General features: G+C 38.8%; 1 protein-coding gene across 4 annotated transcripts in view; it reads left to right on the forward strand.

Moving 5' to 3' along the window:
* The window catches only part of REEP1 (receptor accessory protein 1), a 324,551-nt gene that overhangs the window by 229,792 nt on the left and 70,042 nt on the right, over positions 1-24,717 (forward strand). For all 4 annotated transcript variants that reach the window (XM_053704258.1, XM_053704259.1, XM_053704261.1 and 1 more), the window contains exon 6: positions 10,164-10,320. In XM_053704258.1, the coding sequence (XP_053560233.1) occupies positions 10,164-10,320 (157 nt within the window). The remainder of the gene's footprint in view (positions 1-10,163; positions 10,321-24,717) is intronic.

Consider the following 24,717-nt stretch of genomic DNA (forward strand, 5'->3'; position numbering starts at 1 on the left):
GCTACCAGCCTGGGGATGAGAGGAAACGGTGGGAATACATAAGCTAGGTTGAAGGTCCAAGGTGCTACTAGTGCATCTACTAGGGTCGCCTTGGGATCCCTGGATCTGGACCCGTAGCAAGGAACCTTGAAGTTCTGATGAGATGCCGTCAGATCCATGTCTGGAATGCCCCATAATTGAGTTATTTGGGCAAAGATTTCCGGATGGAGTTCCCACTCCCCCGGATGGAATGTCTGACGACTCAGAAAATCCGCTTCCCAATTTTCCACTCCTGGGATGTGGATCGCAGACAAGTGGCAGGAGTGATCCTCCGCCCATTGAATTATCTTGGTCACTTCTTTCATCGCCAGGGAAGTCCTTGTTCCCCCCTGATGATTGATATATGCAACGGTCGTCATGTTGTCTGACTGAAACCTTATGAATTTGGCCTTTGCTAGTTGAGGCCAAGCTCTGAGAGCATTGAATATCGCTCTCAGTTCCAGAATGTTTATCGGGAGAAGAGACTCTTCCCGAGACCATAGACCCTGAGCTTTCAGGGATTCCCAGACCGCGCCCCAGCCCACTAGGCTGGCGTCGGTCGTGACAATGACCCACTCTGGTCTGCGGAAGCTCATTCCCTGTGACAGATTGTCCAGGGTCAGCCACCAACGGAGTGAATCTCTGGTCTTTTGATCTACTTGAATCGTTGGAGACAAGTCTGTATAATCCCCATTCCACTGTCTGAGCATGCACAGTTGTAATGGTCTTAGATGAATTCGTGCAAAAGGAACTATGTCCATTGTTGCAACCATCAATCCTATTATTTCCATGCACTGCGCTATGGAAGGACGAGGAACAGAATGAAGTACTTGACAAGAGCTTAGAAGTTTTGATTTTCTGACCTCTGTCAGAAAAATCCTCATTTCTAAGGAATCTATTATTGTTCCCAAGAAGGGAACTCTTGTTGACGGGGACAGAGAACTTTTTTCTTTGTTCACCTTCCATCCGTGAGATCTGAGAAAGGCTAGGACGATGTCCGTATGAGCCTTTGCTTTTGACAGGGACGACGCTTGAATCAGGATGTCGTCCAAGTAAGGTACTACTGCAATGCCCCTTGGTCTTAGAACCGCTAGAAGGGACCCTAGTACCTTTGTGAAAATCCTTGGAGCAGTGGCTAATCCAAATGGAAGTGCCACAAACTGTTAATGCTTGTCCAGAAAAGCGAACCTTAGGAACTGATGATGTTCCTTGTGGATAGGAATATGTAGGTACGCATCCTTTAAATCCACGGTAGTCATAAATTGATTTTCCTGGATAGTAGGTAGGATCGTTCGAATAGTTTCCATTTTGAACGATGGTACCCTGAGAAATTTGTTTAGGATCTTTAGATCCAAAATTGGTCTGAATGTTCCCTCTTTTTTGGGAACTATGAACAGATTGGAATAAAATCCCATTCCTTGTTCTCTTATTGGAACTGGATGTATCACTCCCATCTTTAACAGGTCTTCTACACAATGTAAGAATGCCTGTCTCTTTATTTGTTTTGAAGATAATTGAGACCTGTGGAACCTTCCCCTTGGGGGTAGTTCCTTGAATTCCAGGAGATAACCTTGAGAAACTATTTCTAGCGCCCAAGGATCCTGAACATCTCTTGCCCAAGCCTGAGCAAAGAGAGAAAGTCTGCCCCCCACTAGATCCGGTCCCGGATCGGGGGCTATCCCTTCATGCTGTTTTGGTAGCAGTGGTAGGCTTCTTGGCCTGCTTACCCTTGTTCCAGCCTTGCATTGGTTTCCAGGCTGGTTTGGGTTGTGAAGTATTACCCTCTTGCTTGGAGGATACAGAATTAGAGACTGGTCCGTTTCTGCGAAAGGGACGAAAATTAGGCTTATTATTAGCCTTAAAAGACCTATCCTGTGGGAGGGCGTGGCCCTTTCCCCCAGTGATGTCTGAAATAATCTCTTTCAAATCAGGTCCAAATAATGTTTTACCTTTGAAAGGAATGTTAAGAAATTTTGTCTTGGAAGACACATCCGCTGACCAAGACTTTAGCCAAAGCACTCTGCGCGCCACGACAGCAAACCCTGAATTTTTCGCCGCTAATCTAGCTAATTGCAAAGCGGCATCTAAAACAAAAGAGTTAGCCAATTTAAGTGCTTGAACTCTGTCCATAACCTCCTCATACGAAGATTCTTTACTGAGCGATTTTTCTAGTTCCTCGAACCAGAAACACGCTGCCATAGTGACAGGAACAATGCATGAAATTGGTTGTAGAAGGTAACCTTGCTGTACAAAAATCTTTTTAAGCAAACCCTCTAATTTCTTATCCATAGGATCTTTGAAAGCACAACTATCTTCGATAGGAATAGTAGTGCGTTTGTTTAGAGTAGAAACCGCCCCCTCGACCTTGGGGACTGTCTGCCATAAGTCCTTTCTGGGGTCGACTATAGGAAATAATTTCTTAAATATAGGGGGGGGAACAAAAGGTATGCCGGGCCTTTCCCACTCTTTATTTACTATGTCCGCCACCCGCTTGGGTATAGGAAAAGCGTCGGGGGGCACCGGAACCTCTAGGAACTTGTCCATCTTACATAATTTCTCTGGAATGACCAAATTGTCACAATCATCCAGAGTAGATAACACCTCCTTAAGCAGTGCGCGGAGATGTTCTAATTTAAATTTAAATGTCACAACATCAGGTTCAGCTTGATGAGAAATTTTTCCTGAATCTGAAATTTCTCCATCAGACAAAACCTCCCTCATGGCCCCTTGAGATTGGTGTGAGGGTATGTCAGAACAGTTATCATCAGCGTCCTCTTGCTCTTCAGTGTTTAAAACAGAGCAATCGCGCTTTCTCTGATAAGTAGGCATTTTGGATAAAAGATTTGCTATGGAGTTATCCATTACAGCCGTTAATTGTTGCATGGTAATAAGTATTGGCGCACTAGATGTACTAGGGGCCTCCTGTGTGGGCATAACTGGTGTAGACACAGTAGGGGATGATGTAGTATCATGTTTACTCCCCTCATTTGAGGAATCATCTTGGGCAATATCATTATCTGTTGCATTACTGTCCTTACTTTGTTTGGACACTATGGCACAATTATCACATAAATTTAAATGGGGAGACACATTGGCTTTCATACATATAGAACATAGCTTATCTGATGGTACAGACATGTTAAACAGGCTTAAACTTGTCAACAAGGCACAAAAAACGTTTTAAAATAAAACCGTTACTGTCACTTTAAATTTCAAACTGAAAACACTTTATTACTGAATATGTGAAAAAGTATGAAGGAATTGTTCAAATTTCACCACAGTTTCTTAAAGCATTAAAAGTATTGCACACCAAATTTCAGAGCTTTAACCCTTAAATTAACGGAACTGGAGCCGTTTTTACATTTAACCCCTATACAGTCCCAGAATGAGGCTCTGTCTATAACTAGAAAGGCCCCCATCTGAAAAAGGTGTCCAACACAGTGCCTGCCGTTTTTCTAAACGTTCCCCAAGATTATAATACCAATAATTAGTTAGAATCTGCATAATATGCCTAGTAAAGCAATTGTTTTAGCCCAGAAAAATGTCTACCAGTTTTTAAGCCCTTTTTGAAGCCCTTTATTCTTTTATGTTTAACTAAGAAAATGGCTTACCGGTCCCCATGAGGGGAAATGACAGCCTTCCAGCATTACATGGTCTTGTTAGAAATATGGCTAGTCATACCTTAGGCAGAAAAGACTGCTAACTGTTTCCCCCAACTGAAGTTACTTCATCTCAACAGTCCTGTGTGGAAACAGCAATCGATTTTAGTTACTGTCTGCTAAAATCATCTTCCTCTTACAAACAGAAATCTTCATCCTTTTCTGTTTCAGAGTAAATAGTACATACCAGCACTATTTTAAAATAACAAACACTTGAAACTACATTTAAACACCAAAAAACTCTTAACCATCTCCGTGGAGATGTTGCCTGTGCAACGGCAAAGAGAATGACTGGGGTGGGCGGAGCCTAGGAGGGATCATGTGACCAGCTTTGCTGGGACTCTTTGCCATTTCCTGTTGGGGAAGAGAATATCCCACAAGTAAGGATGACGCCGTGGACCGGACACACCAATGTTGGAGAAATATTGTTGCCAATTATCTGCAGTTTTTGCCTGGATATATCTAGAATATTTATTAATCAAACAATTAGTTATCTGCTTTCTGTATGCATGTATTTTTTTATTTTGTTTTATTTGGTATGCCAGAATTTCGCCTCTTAGTACGGCTTTTGCAGCGTTCCAGTATATATGAGTTTTGTCAAAAGAACTGTTGTTAAACTGTTTATATTCAGCCCATTTAGATTTTAGAAAATTTATGAACTTACTATTTTTTGCTAAATATTTTGGAAAGAAGAACTGATTGGGTTTCCGACTCTTTTGTTTGGGATCTAATGTAATTGAGATAGGGGCATGGTCTGATATAGTTATTATATCAATAAGTGTTTCCTGGATACAATCTGTTAACTTCTCTAAAGTAAGGAAATAATCTATTCTAGATAAGGTTTTTTTTTTATTTCGAGAGGCATGTATACTTTCTTTCATCAGGATGTCTAATTCTATATATATCAATTAATTTTAGATCTTGCTGAAACCTCTTTATAAGAAGGGACTCGCTTTTTCTTCTCGCTATTGTAGATTTATCTAGTAATTTTTGCCTTGTTGCTTGCTCAGCATTACCTCTACTTCTATCTACTATAGTATTGGGAGCGATATTAAAATCTCCTCCAATAATTATAGTGTTTGTGGAGTGTATTAGCAGCTTATCTCGCAGACTTTGCCAGAAGTCTATATCTTCCTCATTTGGGCCATATACATTGCAAATAACAATCTTCCTATCCGCAATTTCAACTTCTAATATGATATATCTTCCTTCCTCGTCTCTCTCTAGTTTGTCAATTTTATATTCTATTGTTTTACTTAACAGAATAGCCACTCCTTTTTTCCTTTGGTGCCCTGTGGTGTATATAACCTCTTTGACCCATCCCCCTTTTAATTTGATAGCCTCTTCCCCTTTTAGGTGTGTTTCCTGCAAGAGCAGTATCTGAGCACCTAGTTTTTTTTGCGTATCTCAGAATAGATTTACGTTTCATGGGTGATGTAATTCCCCCTATATTCCACGAAACTACTTTAAGACTCATTTTCACTAATCTGTGGGTTTAGCTATTTCTAATGATTCGTCCATACCTATAAGGTGTTTATGAGATAGGACACCGATAATAGCAAACAAGAGAGAGAAGAAGAGAAGAAAAAAAAAAAAGAAAAAAAAAGAAGATAAAGAAAAAAAATATCACTGTGAATTACCAAAACTTCATTAATTCCCTTTATTTCACTGGAGGTCTTCCTCTTTCCTTCCAGTTTCCCCTTGAAGGGGATTTTTTCCCCATAACAATTTTATTCTGAACATTTTTCTAAAAACAAGATTTGTATACATTACACTCTTTTATGTATTAGACATACAAAGTAAAACCAGTACCAAAAGATTTAAAGAAAGCAGGGACAGGGTTCATGTTACAGGGCCTTGTTGTCTTTCTAAGCTGTCTTTATGATCTTTGAGAAACTCATTTACTTCCTCTACCTCTGTAAATATCCTAATCCCTGTAGTAGTATATATACTAAGTCTAGCTGGGTATAAAAGTCTGACTCTCCACCCTTCTTGTATTAGTTTGGTACATATTGGCGCAAGAGTTCGCCGTTTATTAGATGTCTCGTAAGAAAAGTCATTAAATAATAAGAGTTTCCTACCCCTATAATTAATTTCTCCATTTGCCTTCCGATAAGCATTCATAATTTTGATTTGTTCCTGAAAATTCAGCAGTTTCATAATAACCGGTCTACCTGTTTTATTCCTTCCCTCCTCTTGTCTTTCTGAGCCTATTCTGTGTATTCTCTCAATTGTTATATTTTGAGTTTCTACTCCAATGTTTAATAGACCCATTAAATCTACCTCCACAAATTTCTTGAGATCTTTCTCCTGGATATCCTCTGTCAGGCCAATAAGGCGCAAGTTATTTCTTCTGGCCCTGTTTTCTAGGTCCTCAAGTTTATTTTTCATATTTTCAATCTGGGTGGACATAGTGCGTAGTGTCTGTTCCCTCTGTAGGGCCCCATCCTCAATATCTGATATTCTTTGTTCTGCATATGTGAGTCTTGTTGCAAATTGTTTTACTTCAAGTGTTAGTGAGGTGATATTATTTTGAATTAAGTCAAACTTGGGTGTAAATAGTGCGTCAAGCTGCTTAATTAATTCTTCATTGTTAGAGCTTTGTGCAAGATTTATTTCCCCCATTCCCCCCCTGTTCTTCTTGTGAGATTCTATTCCCATTTTTCTCTTGATTTTTACTTCGGGAAGACATACCTGGTGAAGTGATTTTGCTTTTATTTAAATATTTTTCCATAAATATATGTGTTCTCCTCCTTTACCCCTCAGTTAAGTGATATCCTCTTGTGTTTAAAAAGTGAAACTATATATTAGTAAATAATACCAGACTGTGTAATTGATCTTGAGGAATTTTTAGGCCCACCTCCATTAGTAAGGGGGTGCAGATTACTTTTCCAAGTTAAATTAAATTATAGACTGCCCCTTTAAGTAAGCATAGACATACTTATTCGTGTTTGCTATTTTCTCTTTTACCTTGAGCTATCTAAGCTGGATATATGATGTTCAGATTTTACTTGTAGCTAACAAGTGTGCAGGCCTTCACCAGGCTAATTTAGAATCTTGACGCCTACTTAGATGGGGAGGTTATATATGAATGAGTTTGAATTATACCTTCCAAAATTTTAGTACTTATCTGTACCAAACCTATTTTACATAATTTCTTACATTCAGGCTTAGTCCAAATTACATTTGTTAACTTTTACCACACCATTATATATAAAACCTCTAAAGTTGCTTTTGGTTCTCTATCCACCTTATCAACCACAAAAAGAATTTGATTTTTTATAAAAAGGTCTCTAAGAGCAAGTTCATAAAGAGTAGTTCAGTGTTAAACTAGTTTTGTCAGGTTGAGACTTGGAAGTGAGGTTTTTCTACTATCCCAGGCTATTTATAACTTATAGAGTTTTAATGACCCTACTTTAACTCTCCTCTTCTACCAAGCCTTATTTACAGGGCCTTGTGTACAGTCGAAAAATATGAATACTTAGGAAAATATAGAACCTTAGCCCTAAAGAAAAAAGACACTAATAGGTTTTTATTCATACTAAAGTATAAGGCAGAGCTAGCACTTGCTAATTTGAATCCTGAAATGATTTTTTTTTTTTTTTTTTTTTTCTTTCTTTTCTATCTTGGGGAGTAAAGCTAGCTCAATTGTATATTGTCACCTTTGCTTTAAACCCTATATTGTCTTGCAAAGTACGGCACACCAAAATATCGTAAATATCTAAATATAAGACATGTATGGTGTCACTTAAAAGGAAGACCCTAATAGATTTCTATTCCTTATAAAGTATAAAGCAGAGCTAGCACCAGCTAATTTGAATCCTGAAATGATTTTTTTATCTTGGGGAGTAAAGCTAGCTCAATTGTGTATTGTCACCTTTGCTTTAAACCCTATATTGTTTTGCAAAGTACAGCATACCAAAATATCCTAGATATCTAAATATAAGACATGTATGGTGTCACTTAATATTACAATCATTTACATTTTTATCATGGTTTTTAACCCTATACCAAAATTATCAGTCAAAAAGAAAAAAAACATCAAAGATCATGAATAACTCTTTTAACCCAGGGTTACCCCCAGGGCCATGTTCAGTGAGAGTTCCTTTAACCAGTATCTTTATGCAAGAAAACTAATTGTTCCACTACTGGTGTAATTATAGCAGATGTTGCTTGAAAATGTTTATAAATCCCACTTCTTTTTGTAGTAAGTAAGCAATGGAAAAAGAAAGAAAGCAGCTCTCTGGGCTTTCTTTTTCCTTCTTCTCACTCTTTTTTTTTTCCTTCTTTCTCCTCCCCCTCTCTCACTTCTGTTCTCTTTCTTTCCTTTATTTCCAACAGCGAGCCCAGCTATTAGTCTTATGCTTTAGAAAGTCTCCTTTTCTTTTTCCTCTCTGTTTTCCCTTTTAGACCAGTTGCTTGCTTTACTTTCCTTTGTAAGTGCTCTCTTTACCCTGCTTTCTTACAGGGGAGACGTTAATTGATCATAAACTGGTAACCTTCAGTCAGGACTTTTACTCTTCAGGGGGTTGCGCTGCACTAAGAGGGGTGAGGGGGGGGGATAAGTGACCTATGTCAGGCCCTACTCTCGCAGGAGCTCTAGTGTGTTCACAGTATGGCTCTACACCTGACACCCCCCCCCCCCCTCTACCATTTGTATGCAGTCACTGTTTCAGCAAAGTTATTGAATAAAAACAAATCCAAACTTATCTTGTTCTGTAGAGATGTTTCTAGAATCTGTGGTTCCACCGCACAGCTGGACTTTCTCTCCTGCTACTCCTCCAAGTATGTAGACTTACTGGCAGGTCGAGGTGATGTTGTGCTCAGGATCCCTTTAACTTGTGTCCTGAGCTGACAGACAAGAAACACTTGTCTCCTTTCCTCCTGGGGCAAGAAGTTGATGTCTGTGACACCTTTCCCACTGCTATGTCCGCTCACCAACTGCTCCTTGGGTCCTGGCGGGCAGCGTGTGTCTCTGGGGGCTCTTAAGACAGTCACTGTAGATAGGCCTTATAGGCCGATGTCAGCAGGCTCTGCAGGGCTGTCAGCCTCCTTAACGGCAACTACGGGTCCTGGGCTGGGTGGTTTCGGCCCGCCTATAGGCACTCGATGCCGCGGCTCCTTTCTTAGGCCTCTGGAAGCAGGCAGCGTACTTCACACGCGTCTGCTTGCTTGGCCCCTCCTACCGGAAGTCGTCAGCCAGACTGTCCCTTTAATGGAAGTTTAGATGTTAAAGGGACATTCCAGTCAAAATTTAAATTCATATAGATTTATTACATTTTGAATAGAAACATAATTGCAATATACATGTACTGGCAAAAATGCTTCTGGTAAATGTTATCACTGTTTTAGTATTTTTATCTGCACGTGCATGTGAAGCATAACTAGATATTGTCACTGCACCCACATTTAAAATAATGTAGCTGCTCAGATCATCACTGGGGCTTGTATTATGTCAGCAATTAACAAATTGAGTAATTTCTAGATGGTACAAGCACCTTAGGCTCTCTGAGCAAGTGCTGTTTTAAAATGCTGGTGCACGGTGCTTACTTAAATACACTTTTGAAACAGCTATAGCTTTTATTAGAAGCATTTTTGCTAATGCATGTATATTACAAACTTGTTTCTGTTCATTACCGAAATGCATCCATGTGGTTTCCAATTTAGGCTGGAATATCCCTTTAAATGCAGGAAAGCTCACCAACGAATCTATAGAAAAGGTAGGGAAAGAGATGCTCAAGAAATTTCATACATGGCTTGAACTTCACATGATGGGGTAGATTTATGTAGGGTCGAGCGGATATGATTTGCTGTAGCTGTCGGCATTTAACATTAAAAGGTGGCGGAGAAGGACCAGTCAACACAGTAGATTTGCATAATCAACAAATGTAAGATAACAAGACAATGCAATAGCACTTAGTCTGAACTTCAAATGAGTAAAGTTATGTCTTTTTCCACTCCCCCTGTACCATGTGACAGCCATCAGCCAATCACAAATGCATACACTTACCATGTGACAGCCGTCAGCCATTCACAAACGCATACACACTTATTCTTGCACATGCTCAGTAGGAGCTGGTGACTCAAAAAGTTTAAATATAAAAAGACTGTGCACATTTAGTTAATGGAAGTAAATTGGAAAGTTGTTTAAAATAGCATGCTCTATCTGAATAATGAAAGTTTAATTTTGATTGAGTGTCCCTTTAAGAAGCTGTCAAGGATGGCATGAGGGTTTGCTATGGTCATTCCTCTTCCTTTTTGTCAACTATCTCTTTCCGTTATGTCTCCCCATTCTCTCTGTCATCATCCATCTTTCACATCCCGCTCCAAAGACCAGTTGTTGAGATACCTGAAGCACAGTACAGAGAGCCTTAGCATGCCGTGTTTGTCTGTATGTTTTGAAGAATATATATTGTATACTTGGCTCTGCTTTAACGGTCTCGATGTACAATTCATTAAAATAAGAATATATTCCTTTATTTTCAGGGACAAGGAGCTCTCTCAGAAAGACTAAGAAGCTTTAGCATGCAGGATCTCTCCACAATCCGAGGCGATACGCCAACTCCGTCACCAGTCACTGTGAGAAGTAAAACAACAAAAGCAAAGCTATCACGGAGTGTGACACAGCCCGCTGAAGCCTCAGGTAGGGGGAAACTCAAAATGGCTTCCTGTGATGTCTCCATATCATTGTTATACTCGCCAATCATTTTAGCACTAACTGTTACACATCTCATTTACTGTGTCATTGTTGTCATATTCATGTAGAAAACTAATAAGCTGTATTAGCCTTAAAAATAGTCTAACAACATACAGCAGTAATACGGCCATTAGTCATATGAACCAGCTCATCTTTAATAGTAAATTAAAACAATAACACCTTCAGATATCTCATTATTATCAAACTAAATATGTTTTTATGTTTACAAGGAAAAAACACACACCCATATGACACCTCATTATAGAGAGGAGAATGTCCTCTTTTTAATAAGTCATCTTATGACCTGCTAGATAACCTGATCACTGTGAAAATGGCAAGTACCATTCTATCAGCGATTGATAATAATAATAATAATGGTGGTTACGTAATTCTCTGGCAGTTTTTACTTATTAAGTTAGCGCTGCGGAATCTGTTGGCGCTCTACAAATAACCGATAATAATAATAATAATAATAAAGCAAGGAAAAGGGGCCGATGTATCAAAACACACAAAAACGCTAGGTCATATAACCCTAGATATCTTCTGCTTAAAGGGTCATGAAACTCAAACATTCTCGTTCATGACTAAATACAATTTAAACAATTTTATAATTTACTAATTTGCTTTGTTCCCTTGCTATTCTTTGTTGCAAAGAATTACCTAGCTAGGCTCTTGAGCAGCAAAACACTACTGGGAGCTAACTGCTGATAAGTGGATGCACATACATGCCTCTTGTAATTGGCTCACCTGATGTGTTTAGCTAGCTCCCAGTGGTGCATTGCTGATCCTTCAGCAACGGATACCAAGAGAATGAAGCAAATTGATAATAGAAGTCGATGGTATGGTTGTTTAAAATTGTATGCCCTGTCTGAATCATGAAAGAAAAATGTGGAGGTGTATGTCCCTTTAATGAAAAAGGCAATTAACTTGCTCAATGTCTGCTGTAGACTTTTAAAACTCTAACTAAGTATTACATTTATTTGATATAATTATTGTTAAAGGAACATGAAACACAACATTTTTCTTTAATAGTTCAGATAGAGAATACAATTTTAAACAACATTCCAATTTACTTCTATTATTTAATTTGATTTCTTCAGATATCCTTTGTTGAAGACATAGCAATGCACAGGGGTGAGCCAATCACACAAGGCATCTATGTGTGTAGCCACTAATCATCAGCTACTGGGCCTATTTAAATATGCTTTCCAACAAAGGATATTAAAATAATAAAGCAAATTAGATAATAGAAGTAAATTTGAAAGTTTTTTGTTTTTTTTAAATTACATTCTCTTTCTAAATCATGAAAGCAAACAAATAGGGTTTTATGTCCCTTTAAGAAGATGTTTTTGTTTTTTCTCCACCCCAACTATGGACAGCCATGTTGTCCCTGGAACTAATATATTGTTTCTATTGATACGTGCTCCCTTGTTGATTTCATAAAGATTCAAATCTCTCTATATGGTCAACAGCTCAGCTTGCTTAGAGCTTTCTCTATATTTGTGTATTAGAAGGCAAGAATAATGTAGTGCAAAATGAAGTGTGTTTAATGACTCTAAGGCCATGTATTTTATGTTACTAACCAAAGAATAAGAAATGAAATTGCAGTTATATCAATTGTATTTTCTACACTCACAAAATTACATTCTGTTTACTGAAGTACAAATATATGTAATTAGAGTTTTACTCACTTTAGATATTGTTTGTCATATTTTATTTTATAGCAGTGGCCACATGAAAGTAAACCCTTTTTAAAATCAGATCTGGAATGTAAGCGCTATTTTAGATGAAGTTTAATTCATTAGCTATAATGAAGATGCAGTATAACATGCTTTTTAATATAGATATGAAATTCAAATACTGCATGCTCCTCCGCCCACATCAAAAGTAAAATTTTCTGTGAGCTAACAGATTGAATTGTTGTCCAATCAGCGCTCTCCCCATATGGCACTTTTGTTGTGGCTAGAGCATTGATTGGAGAGCAATTCAATCATTTAGCTGACAGAAAAATTGACTTTTGAAGTGGGTGGTGTAACGTGGGGTATTTGAATTTCATATCGATATTAATAACTAAGTTATAGCGCATCTTCATTGCACATGATGAATAAAACCCCATCTAAAATAGCGCTTAAATTCCAGATCTGATTTTAAAAAGGGGAGAGTTTACCATCACTTTAAGCAAAACTGGCCATTACAAGTGGAGCGCAATCTTGCACTCATGCAAAGTATAACGCACTATCTTCTGGTAATAAAAGTGGATGGTTAAAAATGATAACCAAAAGCATTTTAACGTGACCAGAACATTTGTGCGCCCTATACCTTTAATGGATAGCGCAGAGTGCGCTAGCAGTACTTTCATTGCGCTCATATTACAAGTGTTGCGTTATGTGTTGCACTCATGCTCAATCCAAAATATCGCTGTAAATTGTAGTGCTTTTTGGGTCCTAAAATAAAAGTGTGTGTGTGTGCTAAGTCTTTTATGCTTAAAGAGATACTAAACCCAAACATTTTCTTTCATGATTCAGATAGAGAATTCAATTTTAAACAACATTCCATATCTATTTTGCTTCATTTTTTAGATATCCTTTGTTGAAGAAATAGCATGCACATGGGTGAGCCATTCACACGAGGCATCTATGAGCAGCTACTGAGCATATCTAGATATGCTTTTCATCAAAGAATATCAGGAGAACAAAACAAATTAGATAATAGAAGTAAATTAGAAAGTTGTTTAAAATTGCATGTTCTATCTAAATCATGAAAGAAAAAGGAACATAAAACCAAATTTCTTTCTTTTTGGATTCAGACAGAGCAAACATTTTTTTAAAAGTTTTTAATCTACTTCAATTATCAAACGTTGCTTTGTTCTCATGTTATTCTTTGTTTAAGAGATATCTAGATAGGTAGTGTATACATTTCTGGAGCAGTACATGAGAGGAAACACTGCTGCCACCTACTGTTCTTGTACAAGTATAACAGTTATAAAACTGCTGCCATATATTGCTCCTATGACATGCACACTCCTACACATTCCTTCCTGCTTTTTCCACAGAGGATACCGAGAGAACTAAGCACATTTGGTAATAGAAGAACAATGGATTTTTTTTACACACTATCTGAATCATGAAAGATAATTTATTTGGAATATAGCACAGAACTAGAATTCCCTCACTACCTGAGTGGAAGTTTTACATTCTGCTTAGGGCTTGAGCTTTTTCTGATATGAAGTTTACTGTGCACCCCTATAGAATCTATTATGTGAATAAATTAACGCACTTGCACTATCCAACATACAGATCTATTGATAGCAACCATGAGCAATAACAAATAATTCATTAATATGAGAGTAAAGATGGAGGGGGTATGGAACCATATTGCTAGCATGTTTGTGCACCACTTGTAATCTGGAGGGCTAATACGCCCCCTTTATCCAACCAGCGATCAAAGATTTGAAATAAAATTGATAAATAAATATTTAGAATACATAGTAGTAGATAGACATTATGCCATAGAACTTTAACACTAGCAATGCTGTAATGCTATGCGTTTATTGCCCACAAAGAGGATAAACACATACTTAGCGTCCCACTCTGGACCCGCAGAGCACTGCAGGTCCCGAGCGAAATGGTCTCTGATCCAATCAGCAGCACAGGACTTTAACTAAGTGATTAACTCCTTTGTGGGGTTTAAACAAACAGCATTACAGCTTCACAAGTGTTAAACTTATATACTCTATTGGATTAGAGCATGTCCTTTTAACACAATAATGACCCTTTATAGACAGCAGTCAGTTATTTGCTAGCTTCTGTAAGGGACCTTTAAGGATGAGGGTACAAAATAATTATTGTATTTATTATTATTATAAATTAAGTTATAATTTATCAGATTTAGAATAGACTTTGACACAAGGTATAACAAGAGAATAGGATGGCACCCAGCCTTAGTGCTGACAGTAATACAGTCTCTGGTTTATACAGTCTCTGGTTTATACAGTCTCTAGTTTATACAGTCTCTGGTATATACAGTCTCTAGTTTATACAGTCTCTGGTATATACAGTCTCTGGTTTATACAGTCTCTGGTATATACAGTATCTGGTATATACAGTCTCTGGTTTATACAGTATCTGGTATATACAGTCTCTGGTTTATACAGTCTCTGGTATATACAGTCTCTGGTATATACAGTCTCTGGTATATACAGTCTCTGGTTTATACAGTCTCTGGTATATACAGTCTCTGGTTTATACAGTCTCTGGTATATACAGTCTCTGGTTTATACATTCTCTGGTTTATACAGTCTCTGGTTTATACAGTCTCTGGTATATACATTCTCTGGTTTATACAGTCTCTGGTATATACATTCTCTGGTTTATACATTCTCTGGTTTATACATTCTGTGGTTTATACAGTCTCTGGTTTATACAGTCTCTGGTTTATACAGTCTCTGGTATATACAGTCTCTGGTTTATACAGTCTCTGGTATATACAGTCTCTGGTTTATACAGTCTCTGGTATATACAGTCTCTGGTTTATACAGTCTCTGGTATATACAGTCTCTGGTTTATACATTCTCTGGTTTATACAGTCTCTGGTATATACATTCTCTGGTTTATACATTCTCTGGTTTATACATTCTCTGGTTTATACAGTCTCTGGTATATACAGTCTCTGGTATATACAGTCTCTGGTTTATACAGTCTCTGGTTTATACAGTCTCTGGTATATACAGTCTCTGGTATATACAGTCTCTGGTTTATACAGTCTCTGGTATATACAGTCTCTGGTTTATACATTCTCTGGTTTATACAGTCTCTGGTTTATACAGTCTCTGGTATATACAGTCTCTGGTTTATACAGTATCTGGTATATACAGTATCTGGTAAATACAGTCCTGGTTTATACAGTCTCTGGTTTATACAGTCTCTAGTATATACAGTCTCTGGTTTATACAGTATCTGGTATATACAGTCTCTGGTAAATACAGTCCTGGTTTATACAGTCTCTGGTATATACAGTATCTGGTATATACAGTCTCTGGTTTATACAGTCTCTGGTTTATACAGTATCTGGTATATACAGTATCTGGTAAATACAGTCCTGGTTTATACAGTCTCTAGTATATACAGTATCTAATATATACCGTCTCTGGTATATACAGTCTCTGGTAAATACAGTCCTGGTTTATACAGTCTCTGGTTTATACAGTCTCTAGTATATACAGTATCTAATATATACCGTCTCTGGTATATACAGTCTCTGGTATATAAAGTCTCTGGTATATACAGTCTCTGGTTTATACAGTCTCTGGTATATACAGTATCTGGTTTATACAGTCTCTGGTATATACAGTATCTGGTATATACAGTCTCTGGTTTATACAGTCTCTGGTATATACAGTCTCTGGTTTATACAGTCTCTAGTATATACAGTCTCTGGTTTATACAGTCTCTAGTATATACAGTCTCTGGTTTATACAGTATCTGGTATATACAGTCTATGATTTATACAGTATCTGGTATATACAGTCTCTGGTATATACAGTCTCTGGTATATAAAGTCTCTGGTATATACAGTCTCTGGTATATAGAGTCTCTGGTATATACAGTCTCTGGTTTATACAGTCTCTGGTATATACAGTCTCTGGTATATACAGTCTCTGGTTTATACATTCTCTGGTTTATACAGTCTCTGGTATATACAATCTCTGGTATATACAGTCTCTGGTATATACAGTCTCTGGTATATACAGTCTCTGGTTTATACAGTCTCTGGTTTATACAGTCTCTGGTATATACAGTCTCTGGTTTATACAGTATCTGGTATATACAGTCTCTGGTATATACAGTCTCTGGTATATACAGTCTCTGGTTTATACAGTATCTGGTATATACAGTCTCTGTTATATACAGTCTGGTATATACAGTCTCTGGTATATACAGTCTCTGGTATATACAGTCTCTGGTTTATACAGTCTCTGGTATATACAGTCTCTGGTATATACAGTCTCTGGTTTATACAGTCTCTGGTTTATACAGTCTCTGCTATATACAAATCACTGGCAGCTGGAAGTTTTCTTTGCATCTGTTTCATCAGCAAAACTAAAGAAGATAAAGTTCACCAGAGTAAATAGATACTGAGCAATTCACACGCGTTGGTTTGTTCCAGGTGCTCAGGTTTAGCGGTACTTACCTTGTTTACATATCAAGTGCTTAGGTTTAGCAATACTTACTTTGTTTACGTGTCAGGTGCTCAGGTTTAGCAGTACTTACCTTGTTTACATGTCAGGTGCTCATGATTAGCAATACTTACCTTGTGTTTTATACAGTCTCTGGTATATACAGTCTCTGGTTTATACAGTCTCTGGTATATACAGTATCTGGTTTATACAGTCTCTGGTTTATACAGTCTCTGGTTTATACATTCTCTGGTTTATACAGTCTCTGGTTTATACAGTCTCTGGTATATACAGTCTCTAGTATATACAGTCTCTGGTATATACAGTATCTGGTTTATACATTCTCTGGTTTATACAGTCTCTGGTTTATACATTCTCTGGTTTATACAGTCTCTGGTTTATACAGTCTCTGGTATATACAGTCTCTGGTATATACAGTCTCTGGTTTATACAGTCTCTGGTTTATACATTCTCTGGTTTATACAGTCTCTGGTTTATACAGTCTCTGGTATATACAGTCTCTGGTTTATACAGTCTCTGGTTTATACAGTCTCTGGTATATACAGTCTCTGGTTTATACAGTCTCTGGTTTATACAGTCTCTGGTATATACAGTCTCTGGTTTATACAGTCTCTGGTTTATACAGTCTCTGGTTTATACAGTCTCTGGTATATACAGTCTCTGGTTTATACAGTCTCTGGTTTATACAGTCTCTGGTATATACAGTCTCTGGTATATACAGTCTCTGTTGTTGTTTACATGTCAGGTGCTCAGGTTTAGCAGCACTTACCTTGTTTACATGTCAGGTGCTCAGGTTTAGCAGTACTTACCTTGTTTACATGTCAGGTGCTCAGGTTTAGCAGTACTTACCTTGTTTATGTGTCAGGTTTTCAGGTTTAGCAGTACTTACCTTGTTTATGTGTCAGGTTTTCAGGTTTTCAGGTTTAGCAGCACTTACCTTGTTTACATGTCAGGTGCTCAGGTTTAGCAGTACTTACCTTGTTTACATGTCAGATGCTCAGGTTTAGCAGTACTTACCTTGTTTACATGTCAGGTGCTCAGGTTTAGCAGTACTTACCTTGTTTACATGTCAGGTGCTCAGGTTTAGCAGTACTTACCTTGTTTACATGTCAGGTGCTCAGGTTTAGCAGTACTTACCTTGTTTACATGTCAGGTGCTCAGGTTTAGCAGTACTTACCTTGTTTATGTGTCAGGTGCTCAGGTTTAGCAGTACTTACCTTGTTTACATGTCAGGTGCTCAGGTTTAGCAGTACTTACATTGTTTACATGTCAGGTGCTCAGGTTTAGCAGTACTTACCTTGTTTATGTGTCAGGTGCTCAGGTTTAGCAGTACTTACCTTGTTTATGTGTCAGGTTTTCAGGTTTAGCAGTACTTACCTTGTTTATGTGTCAGGTTTTCAGGTTTAGCAGTACTTACCTTGTTTATGTGTCAAGTGCTCAGGTTTAGCAGTACTTACCTTGTTTATGTGTCAGGTGCTCAGGTTTAGCAGTACTTACCTTGTTTATGTGTCAGGTGCTCAGCTTTAGCAGTACTTACCTTGTTTATGTGTCAGGTTTTCAGGTTTAGCAGTACTTACCTTGTTTATGTGTCAGGTGCTCAGGTTTAGCAGTACTTACCTTGTTTATGTGTCAGGTTTTCAGGTTTAGCAGTACTTACCTTGTTTATGTGTCAGGTTTTCAGGTTTAGCAGTACTTACCTTGTTTACATGTCAGGTGCTCGGGTTTAGCAGTACTTACCTTGTTTACATGTCAGATGCTCAGGTTTAGCAGTACTTACCTTGTTTACATGTCAAGTGCTCAGGTTTAGCAGTACTTACCTTGTTTACATGTCAGGTGTTCAGGGTTAGCAGTACTTACCTTGTTTACATGTCAGGTGCTCAGGTTTAGCAGCACTTACCTTGTTTATGTGTCAGGTTTTCAGGTTTAGCAGTACTTACCTTGTTTACATGTCAGGTGCTCAGGTTTAGCAGTACTTACCTTGTTTACATGTCAGATGCTCAGGTTTAGCAGTGCTTACCTTGTTTACATGTCAGGTGCTCAGGTTTAGCAGCACTTACCTTGTTTATGTGTCAAGTGCTCAGGTTTAGCAGTACTTACCTTGTTTATGTGTCAGGTGCTCAGGTTTAGCAGTACTTACCTTGTTTACATGTCAGGTGCTCAGGTTTAGCAATACTTACATTGCTTACATGTCAGGTGCTCATGTTTAGCAATACTTACCTTGTTTACATGTCAGGTGCTCATGTTTAGCAGTACTTACCTTGTTTACATGTCAGGTGCTCAGGTTTAGCAGTACTTACCTTGTTTACATGTCAGGTGCTCAGGTTTAGCAGCACTTACCTTGTTTATGTGTCAGGTTTTCAGGTTTAGCAGTACTTACCTTGTTTACATGTCAGGTGCTCAGGTTTAGCAGTACTTATCTTGTTAATGTGTCAGGTTTTCAGGTTTAGCAGTACTTACCTTGTTTACATGTCAGGTGCTCAGGTTTAGCAGTACTTACCTTGTTTACATGTCAAGTGCTCAGGTTTAGCAGTACTTACCTTGTTTACATGTCAGGTGCTCAGGTTTAGCAGTACTTAGCGCTGCGGAATCTGTTGGCGCTCTACAAATAACCGATAATAAATAATAAATAAATAAATACTTATCTTGTTTACATGTCAGGTGCTCAGGTTTAGCAGTACTTACATTGCTTACATGTCAGGTGCTCATGTTTAGCAATACTTACCTTGTTTACATGTCAGGTGCTCAGGTTTAGCAGTACTTACCTTGTTTATGTGTCAGGTTTTCAGGTTTAGCAGTACTTACCTTGTTTATGTGTCAGGTGCTCAGGTTTAGCAGTACTTACCTTGTTTACATGTCAGGTGCTCAGGTTTAGCAGCACTTACCTTGTTTATGTGTCAAGTGCTCAGGTTTAGCAGTACTTACCTTGTTTATGTGTCAGGTGCTCAGGTTTAGCAGTACTTACCTTGTTTACATGTCAGGTGCTCAGGTTTAGCAGTACTTACCTTGTTTACATGTCAGGTGCTCAGGTTTAGCAGTACTTACCTTGTTTACATGTCAGGTGCTCAGGTTTAGCAGTACTTACCTTGTTTACATGTCAGATGCTCAGGTTTAGCAGCACTTACCTTGTTTACATGTCAGGTGCTCAGGTTTAGCAGCACTTATCTTGTTTATGTGTCAAGTGCTCAGGTTTAGCAGTACTTACCTTGTTTATGTGTCAAGTGCTCAGGTTTAGCAGTACTTACCTTGTTTATGTGTCAGGTGCTCAGGTTTAGCAATACTTACCTTGTTTACATGTCAGGTGCTCAGGTTTAGCAGTACTTACCTTGTTTACATGTCAAGTGCTCAGGTTTAGCAGTAGTTACCTTGTTTACATGTCAGGTGCTCAGGTTTAGCAGTACTTACCTTGTTTACATGTCAAGTGCTCAGGTTTAGCAGTACTTACCTTGTTTACATGTCAGGTGCTCAGGTTTAGCAGTACTTACCTTGTTTACATGTCAGGTGCTCAGGTTTAGCAGCACTTACCTTGTTTACATGTCAGGTGCTCAGGTTTAGCAGTACTTACCTTGTTTATGTGCCAGGTGCTCAGGTTTAGCAGTACTTACCTTGTTTATGTGTCAGATGCTCAGGTTTAGCAGTACTTACCTTGTTTATGTGTCAGGTGCTCAGGTTTAGCAGTACTTACATTGCTTACATGTCAGGTGCTCATGTTTAGCAATACTTACATTGATTATGTGTCAGGTGTTCAGGTTTAGCAGTGCTTACCTTGTTTACATGTCAAGTGTTCAGGTTTAGCAGTAATTACCTTGTTTACATGTCAGGTGCTCAGGTTTAGCAGTACTTACCTTGTTTACATGTCAGGTGCTCAGGTTTAGCAGTACTTACCTTGTTTACATGTCAGGTGCTCAGGTTTAGCAGTACTTACCTTGTTTACATGTCAGGTGCTCATGTTTAGCAATACTTACCTTTTTTACATGTCAGGTGCTCAGGTTTAGCAGTACTTACCTTGATTATGTGTCAGGTGCTCATGTTTAGCAGTACTTACCTTGTTTACATGTCAGGTGCTCAGGTTTAGCAGCACTTACCTTGTTTACATGTCAGGTGCTCAGATTTAGCAGTGCTTACCTTGATTACATGTCAGGTGCTCAGGTTTAGCAGCACTTACCTTGTTTACATGTCAGGTGCTCAGGTTTAGCAGTACTTACCTTGTTTACATGTCAGGTGCTCAGGTTTAGCAGTACTTACCTTGTTTACATGTCAGGTGCCCATGTTTAGCAGTACTTACCTTGTTTACATGTCAGGTGCTCAGGTTTAGCAGCACTTACCTTGTTTACATGTCAGGTGCTCAGGTTTAGCAGTACTTACCTTGTTTACATGTCAGGTTCTCATGTTTAGCAGTACTTACCTTGTTTACATGTCAGGTGCTCAGGTTTAGCAGTACTTACCTTGTTTACATGTCAGGTGCTCAGGTTTAGCAGTACTTACCTTGATTATGTGTCAGGTGCTCAGGTTTAGCAGTACTTACCTTGTGTACATGTCAGGTGCTCAGGTTTAGCAGTACTTACCTTGTTTACATGTCAGGTTCTCAGGTTTAGCAGTACTTACCTTGTTTACATGTCAGATGCTCAGGTTTAGCAGTACTTACCTTGTTTACATGTCAGGTGCTCAGGTTTAGCAGTACTTACCTTGATTATGTGTCAGGTGCTCAGGTTTAGCAGTACTTACCTTGATTATGTGTCAAGTGCTCAGGTTTAGCAGTACTTACCTTGTTTATGTGTCAGGTGCTCAGGTTTAGCAGTACTTACCTTGTTTATGTGTCAGGTGTTCAGGGTTAGCAGTACTTACCTTGTTTACATGTCAGGTGCTCAGGTTTAGCAGTACTTACCTTGTTTACATGTGAGGTGCTCGGGTTTAGCAGTAGTTACCTTGTTTACATGTCAGGTGCTCGGGGTTAGCAGTACTTACCTTGTTTACATGTCAGGTGCTCAGGTTTAGCAATACTTACCTTGTTTACATGTCAGGTGCTCAGGTTTAGCAGCACTTACCTTGCTTACATGTCAAGTGCTCAGGTATAGCTGTACTTACCTTGTTTACATGTCAAGTGCTCATGTTTAGCAGTACTTACCTTGTTTATGTGTCAGGTGCTCAGGTTTAGCAGTACTTACCTTGTTTACATGTCAGGTGCTCATGTTTAGCAGTACTTACCTTGTTTATGTGTCAGGTGCTCAGGTTTAGCAGTACTTACCTTGTTTACATGTCAGGTGCTCAGGTTTAGCAGTAGTTACCTTGTTTACATGTCAGGTGCTCAGGTTTAGCAGTACTTACCTTGTTTATGTGTCAGGTGCTCAGGTTTAGCAGTACTTACCTTGTTTACATGTCAGGTGCTCAGGTTTAGCAGTACTTACCTTGTTTATGTGTCAGGTGCTCAGGTTTAGCAGTACTTACCTTGTTTACATGTCAGGTGCTCATGTTTAGCAGTACTTACCTTGTTTATGTGTCAGGTGCTCAGGTTTAGCAGTACTTACCTTGTTTACATGTCAGGTGCTCAGGTTTAGCAGTAGTTACCTTGTTTACATGTCAGGTGCTCGGGGTTAGCAGTACTTACCTTGTTTATGTGTCAGGTGTTCAGGTTTAGCAATACTTACCTTGTTTACATGTCAAGTGATCAGGTTTAGCAGTACTTACCTTGTTTATGTGTCAGGTGTTCAGGGTTAGCAGTACTTACCTTGTTTACATGTCAGGTGCTCAGGTTTATCAGTACTTACCTTGTTTACATGTCAGGTGCTCAGGTTTAGCAGTACTTACCTTGTTTACATGTCAGGTGCTCAGGTTTAGCAGCACTTACCTTGTTTACATGTCAGGTGCTCAGGGTTAGCAGTACTTACCTTGTTTACATGTCAGGTGCTCAGGTTTAGCAGCACTTACCTTGTTTACATGTCAGATGCTCAGGTTTAGCAGTACTTACCTCTTTTACATGTCAGGTGCTCAGGTTTAGCAGCACTTACCTTGTTTATATGTCAGATGCTCAGGTTTAGCAGTACTTACCTTGTTTACATGTCAGGTGCTCGGGGTTAGCAGTACTTACCTTTTTTATGTGTCAGGTGTTCAGGTTTAGCAGTACTTACCTTGTTTACATGTCAGGTGCTCATGTTTAGCAGTACTTACCTTGTTTATGTGTCAGGTGCTCAGGTTTAGCAGTACTTACCTTGTTTACATGTCAGGTGCTCTGGTTTAGCAGTACTTACCTTGTTTACATGTCAGGTGCTCAGGTTTAGCAGTACTTACCTTGTTTACATGTCAGGTGCTCGGGGTTAGCAGTACTTACCTTGTTTATGTGTCAGGTGTTCAGGGTTAGCAGTACTTACCTTGTTTACATGTCAAGTGCTCAGGTTTAGCAGTACTTACCTTGTTTATGTGTCAGGTGTTCAGGTTTAGCAGTACTTACCTTGTTTACATGTCAGGTGCTCAGGTTTAGCAATACTTACCTTGTTTACATGTCAGGTGCTCAGGTTTAGCAGTACTTACCTTGTTTACATGTCAGGTGCTCAGGTTTAGCAATACTTACCTTGTTTACATGTCAGGTGCTCGGGGTTAGCAGTACTTACCTTGTTTATGTGTCAGGTGCTCAGGTTTAGCAGTACTTACCTTGTTTATGTGTCAGGTGCTCAGGTTTAGCAGTACTTACCTTGTTTACATGTCAGGTGCTCAGGTTTAGCAATACTTACCTTGTTTACATGTCAGGTGCTCGGGGTTAGCAGTACTTACCTTGTTTATGTGTCAGGTGCTCAGGTTTAGCAGTACTTACCTTGTTTATGTGTCAGGTGCTCAGGTTTAGCAGTACTTACCTTGTTTACATGTCAGGTGCTCAGGGTTAGAAGTACTTACCTTGTTTACATGTCAGGTGCTCAGGTTTAGCAATACTTACCTTGTTTATGTGTCAGGTGTTCAGGGTTAGCAGTACTTTCCTTGTTTACATGTCAGGTGCTCAGGTTTAGCAGTACTTACCTTGTTTACATGTCAGGTGCTCAGGTTTAGCAGTACTTACCTTGTTTATGTGTCAGGTGCTCAGGTTTAGCAGTACTTACCTTGTTTACATGTCAGGTGCTCAGGTTTAGCAGCACTTACCTTGTTTATGTGTCAAGTGCTCAGGTTTAGCAGTACTTACCTTGTTTATGTGTCAGGTGCTCAGGTTTAGCAGTACTTACCTTGTTTACATGTCAGGTGCTCAGGTTTAGCAGTACTTACCTTGTTTACATGTCAGGTGCTCAGGTTTAGCAGTACTTACCTTGTTTACATGTCAGGTGCTCAGGTTTAGCAGTACTTACCTTGTTTACATGTCAGATGCTCAGGTTTAGCAGCACTTACCTTGTTTACATGTCAGGTGCTCAGGTTTAGCAGCACTTATCTTGTTTATGTGTCAAGTGCTCAGGTTTAGCAGTACTTACCTTGTTTATGTGTCAAGTGCTCAGGTTTAGCAGTACTTACCTTGTTTATGTGTCAGGTGCTCAGGTTTAGCAATACTTACCTTGTTTACATGTCAGGTGCTCAGGTTTAGCAGTACTTACCTTGTTTACATGTCAAGTGCTCAGGTTTAGCAGTAGTTACCTTGTTTACATGTCAGGTGCTCAGGTTTAGCAGTACTTACCTTGTTTACATGTCAAGTGCTCAGGTTTAGCAGTACTTACCTTGTTTACATGTCAGGTGCTCAGGTTTAGCAGTACTTACCTTGTTTACATGTCAGGTGCTCAGGTTTAGCAGCACTTACCTTGTTTACATGTCAGGTGCTCAGGTTTAGCAGTACTTACCTTGTTTATGTGCCAGGTGCTCAGGTTTAGCAGTACTTACCTTGTTTATGTGTCAGATGCTCAGGTTTAGCAGTACTTACCTTGTTTATGTGTCAGGTGCTCAGGTTTAGCAGTACTTACATTGCTTACATGTCAGGTGCTCATGTTTAGCAATACTTACATTGATTATGTGTCAGGTGTTCAGGTTTAGCAGTGCTTACCTTGTTTACATGTCAAGTGTTCAGGTTTAGCAGTAATTACCTTGTTTACATGTCAGGTGCTCAGGTTTAGCAGTACTTACCTTGTTTACATGTCAAGTGCTCAGGTTTAGCAATACTTACCTTGTTTACATGTCAGGTGCTCAGG

Source organism: Bombina bombina, chromosome 2, assembly GCF_027579735.1.
Source record: "Bombina bombina isolate aBomBom1 chromosome 2, aBomBom1.pri, whole genome shotgun sequence".
Lineage (NCBI taxonomy): Eukaryota > Metazoa > Chordata > Amphibia > Anura > Bombinatoridae > Bombina > Bombina bombina.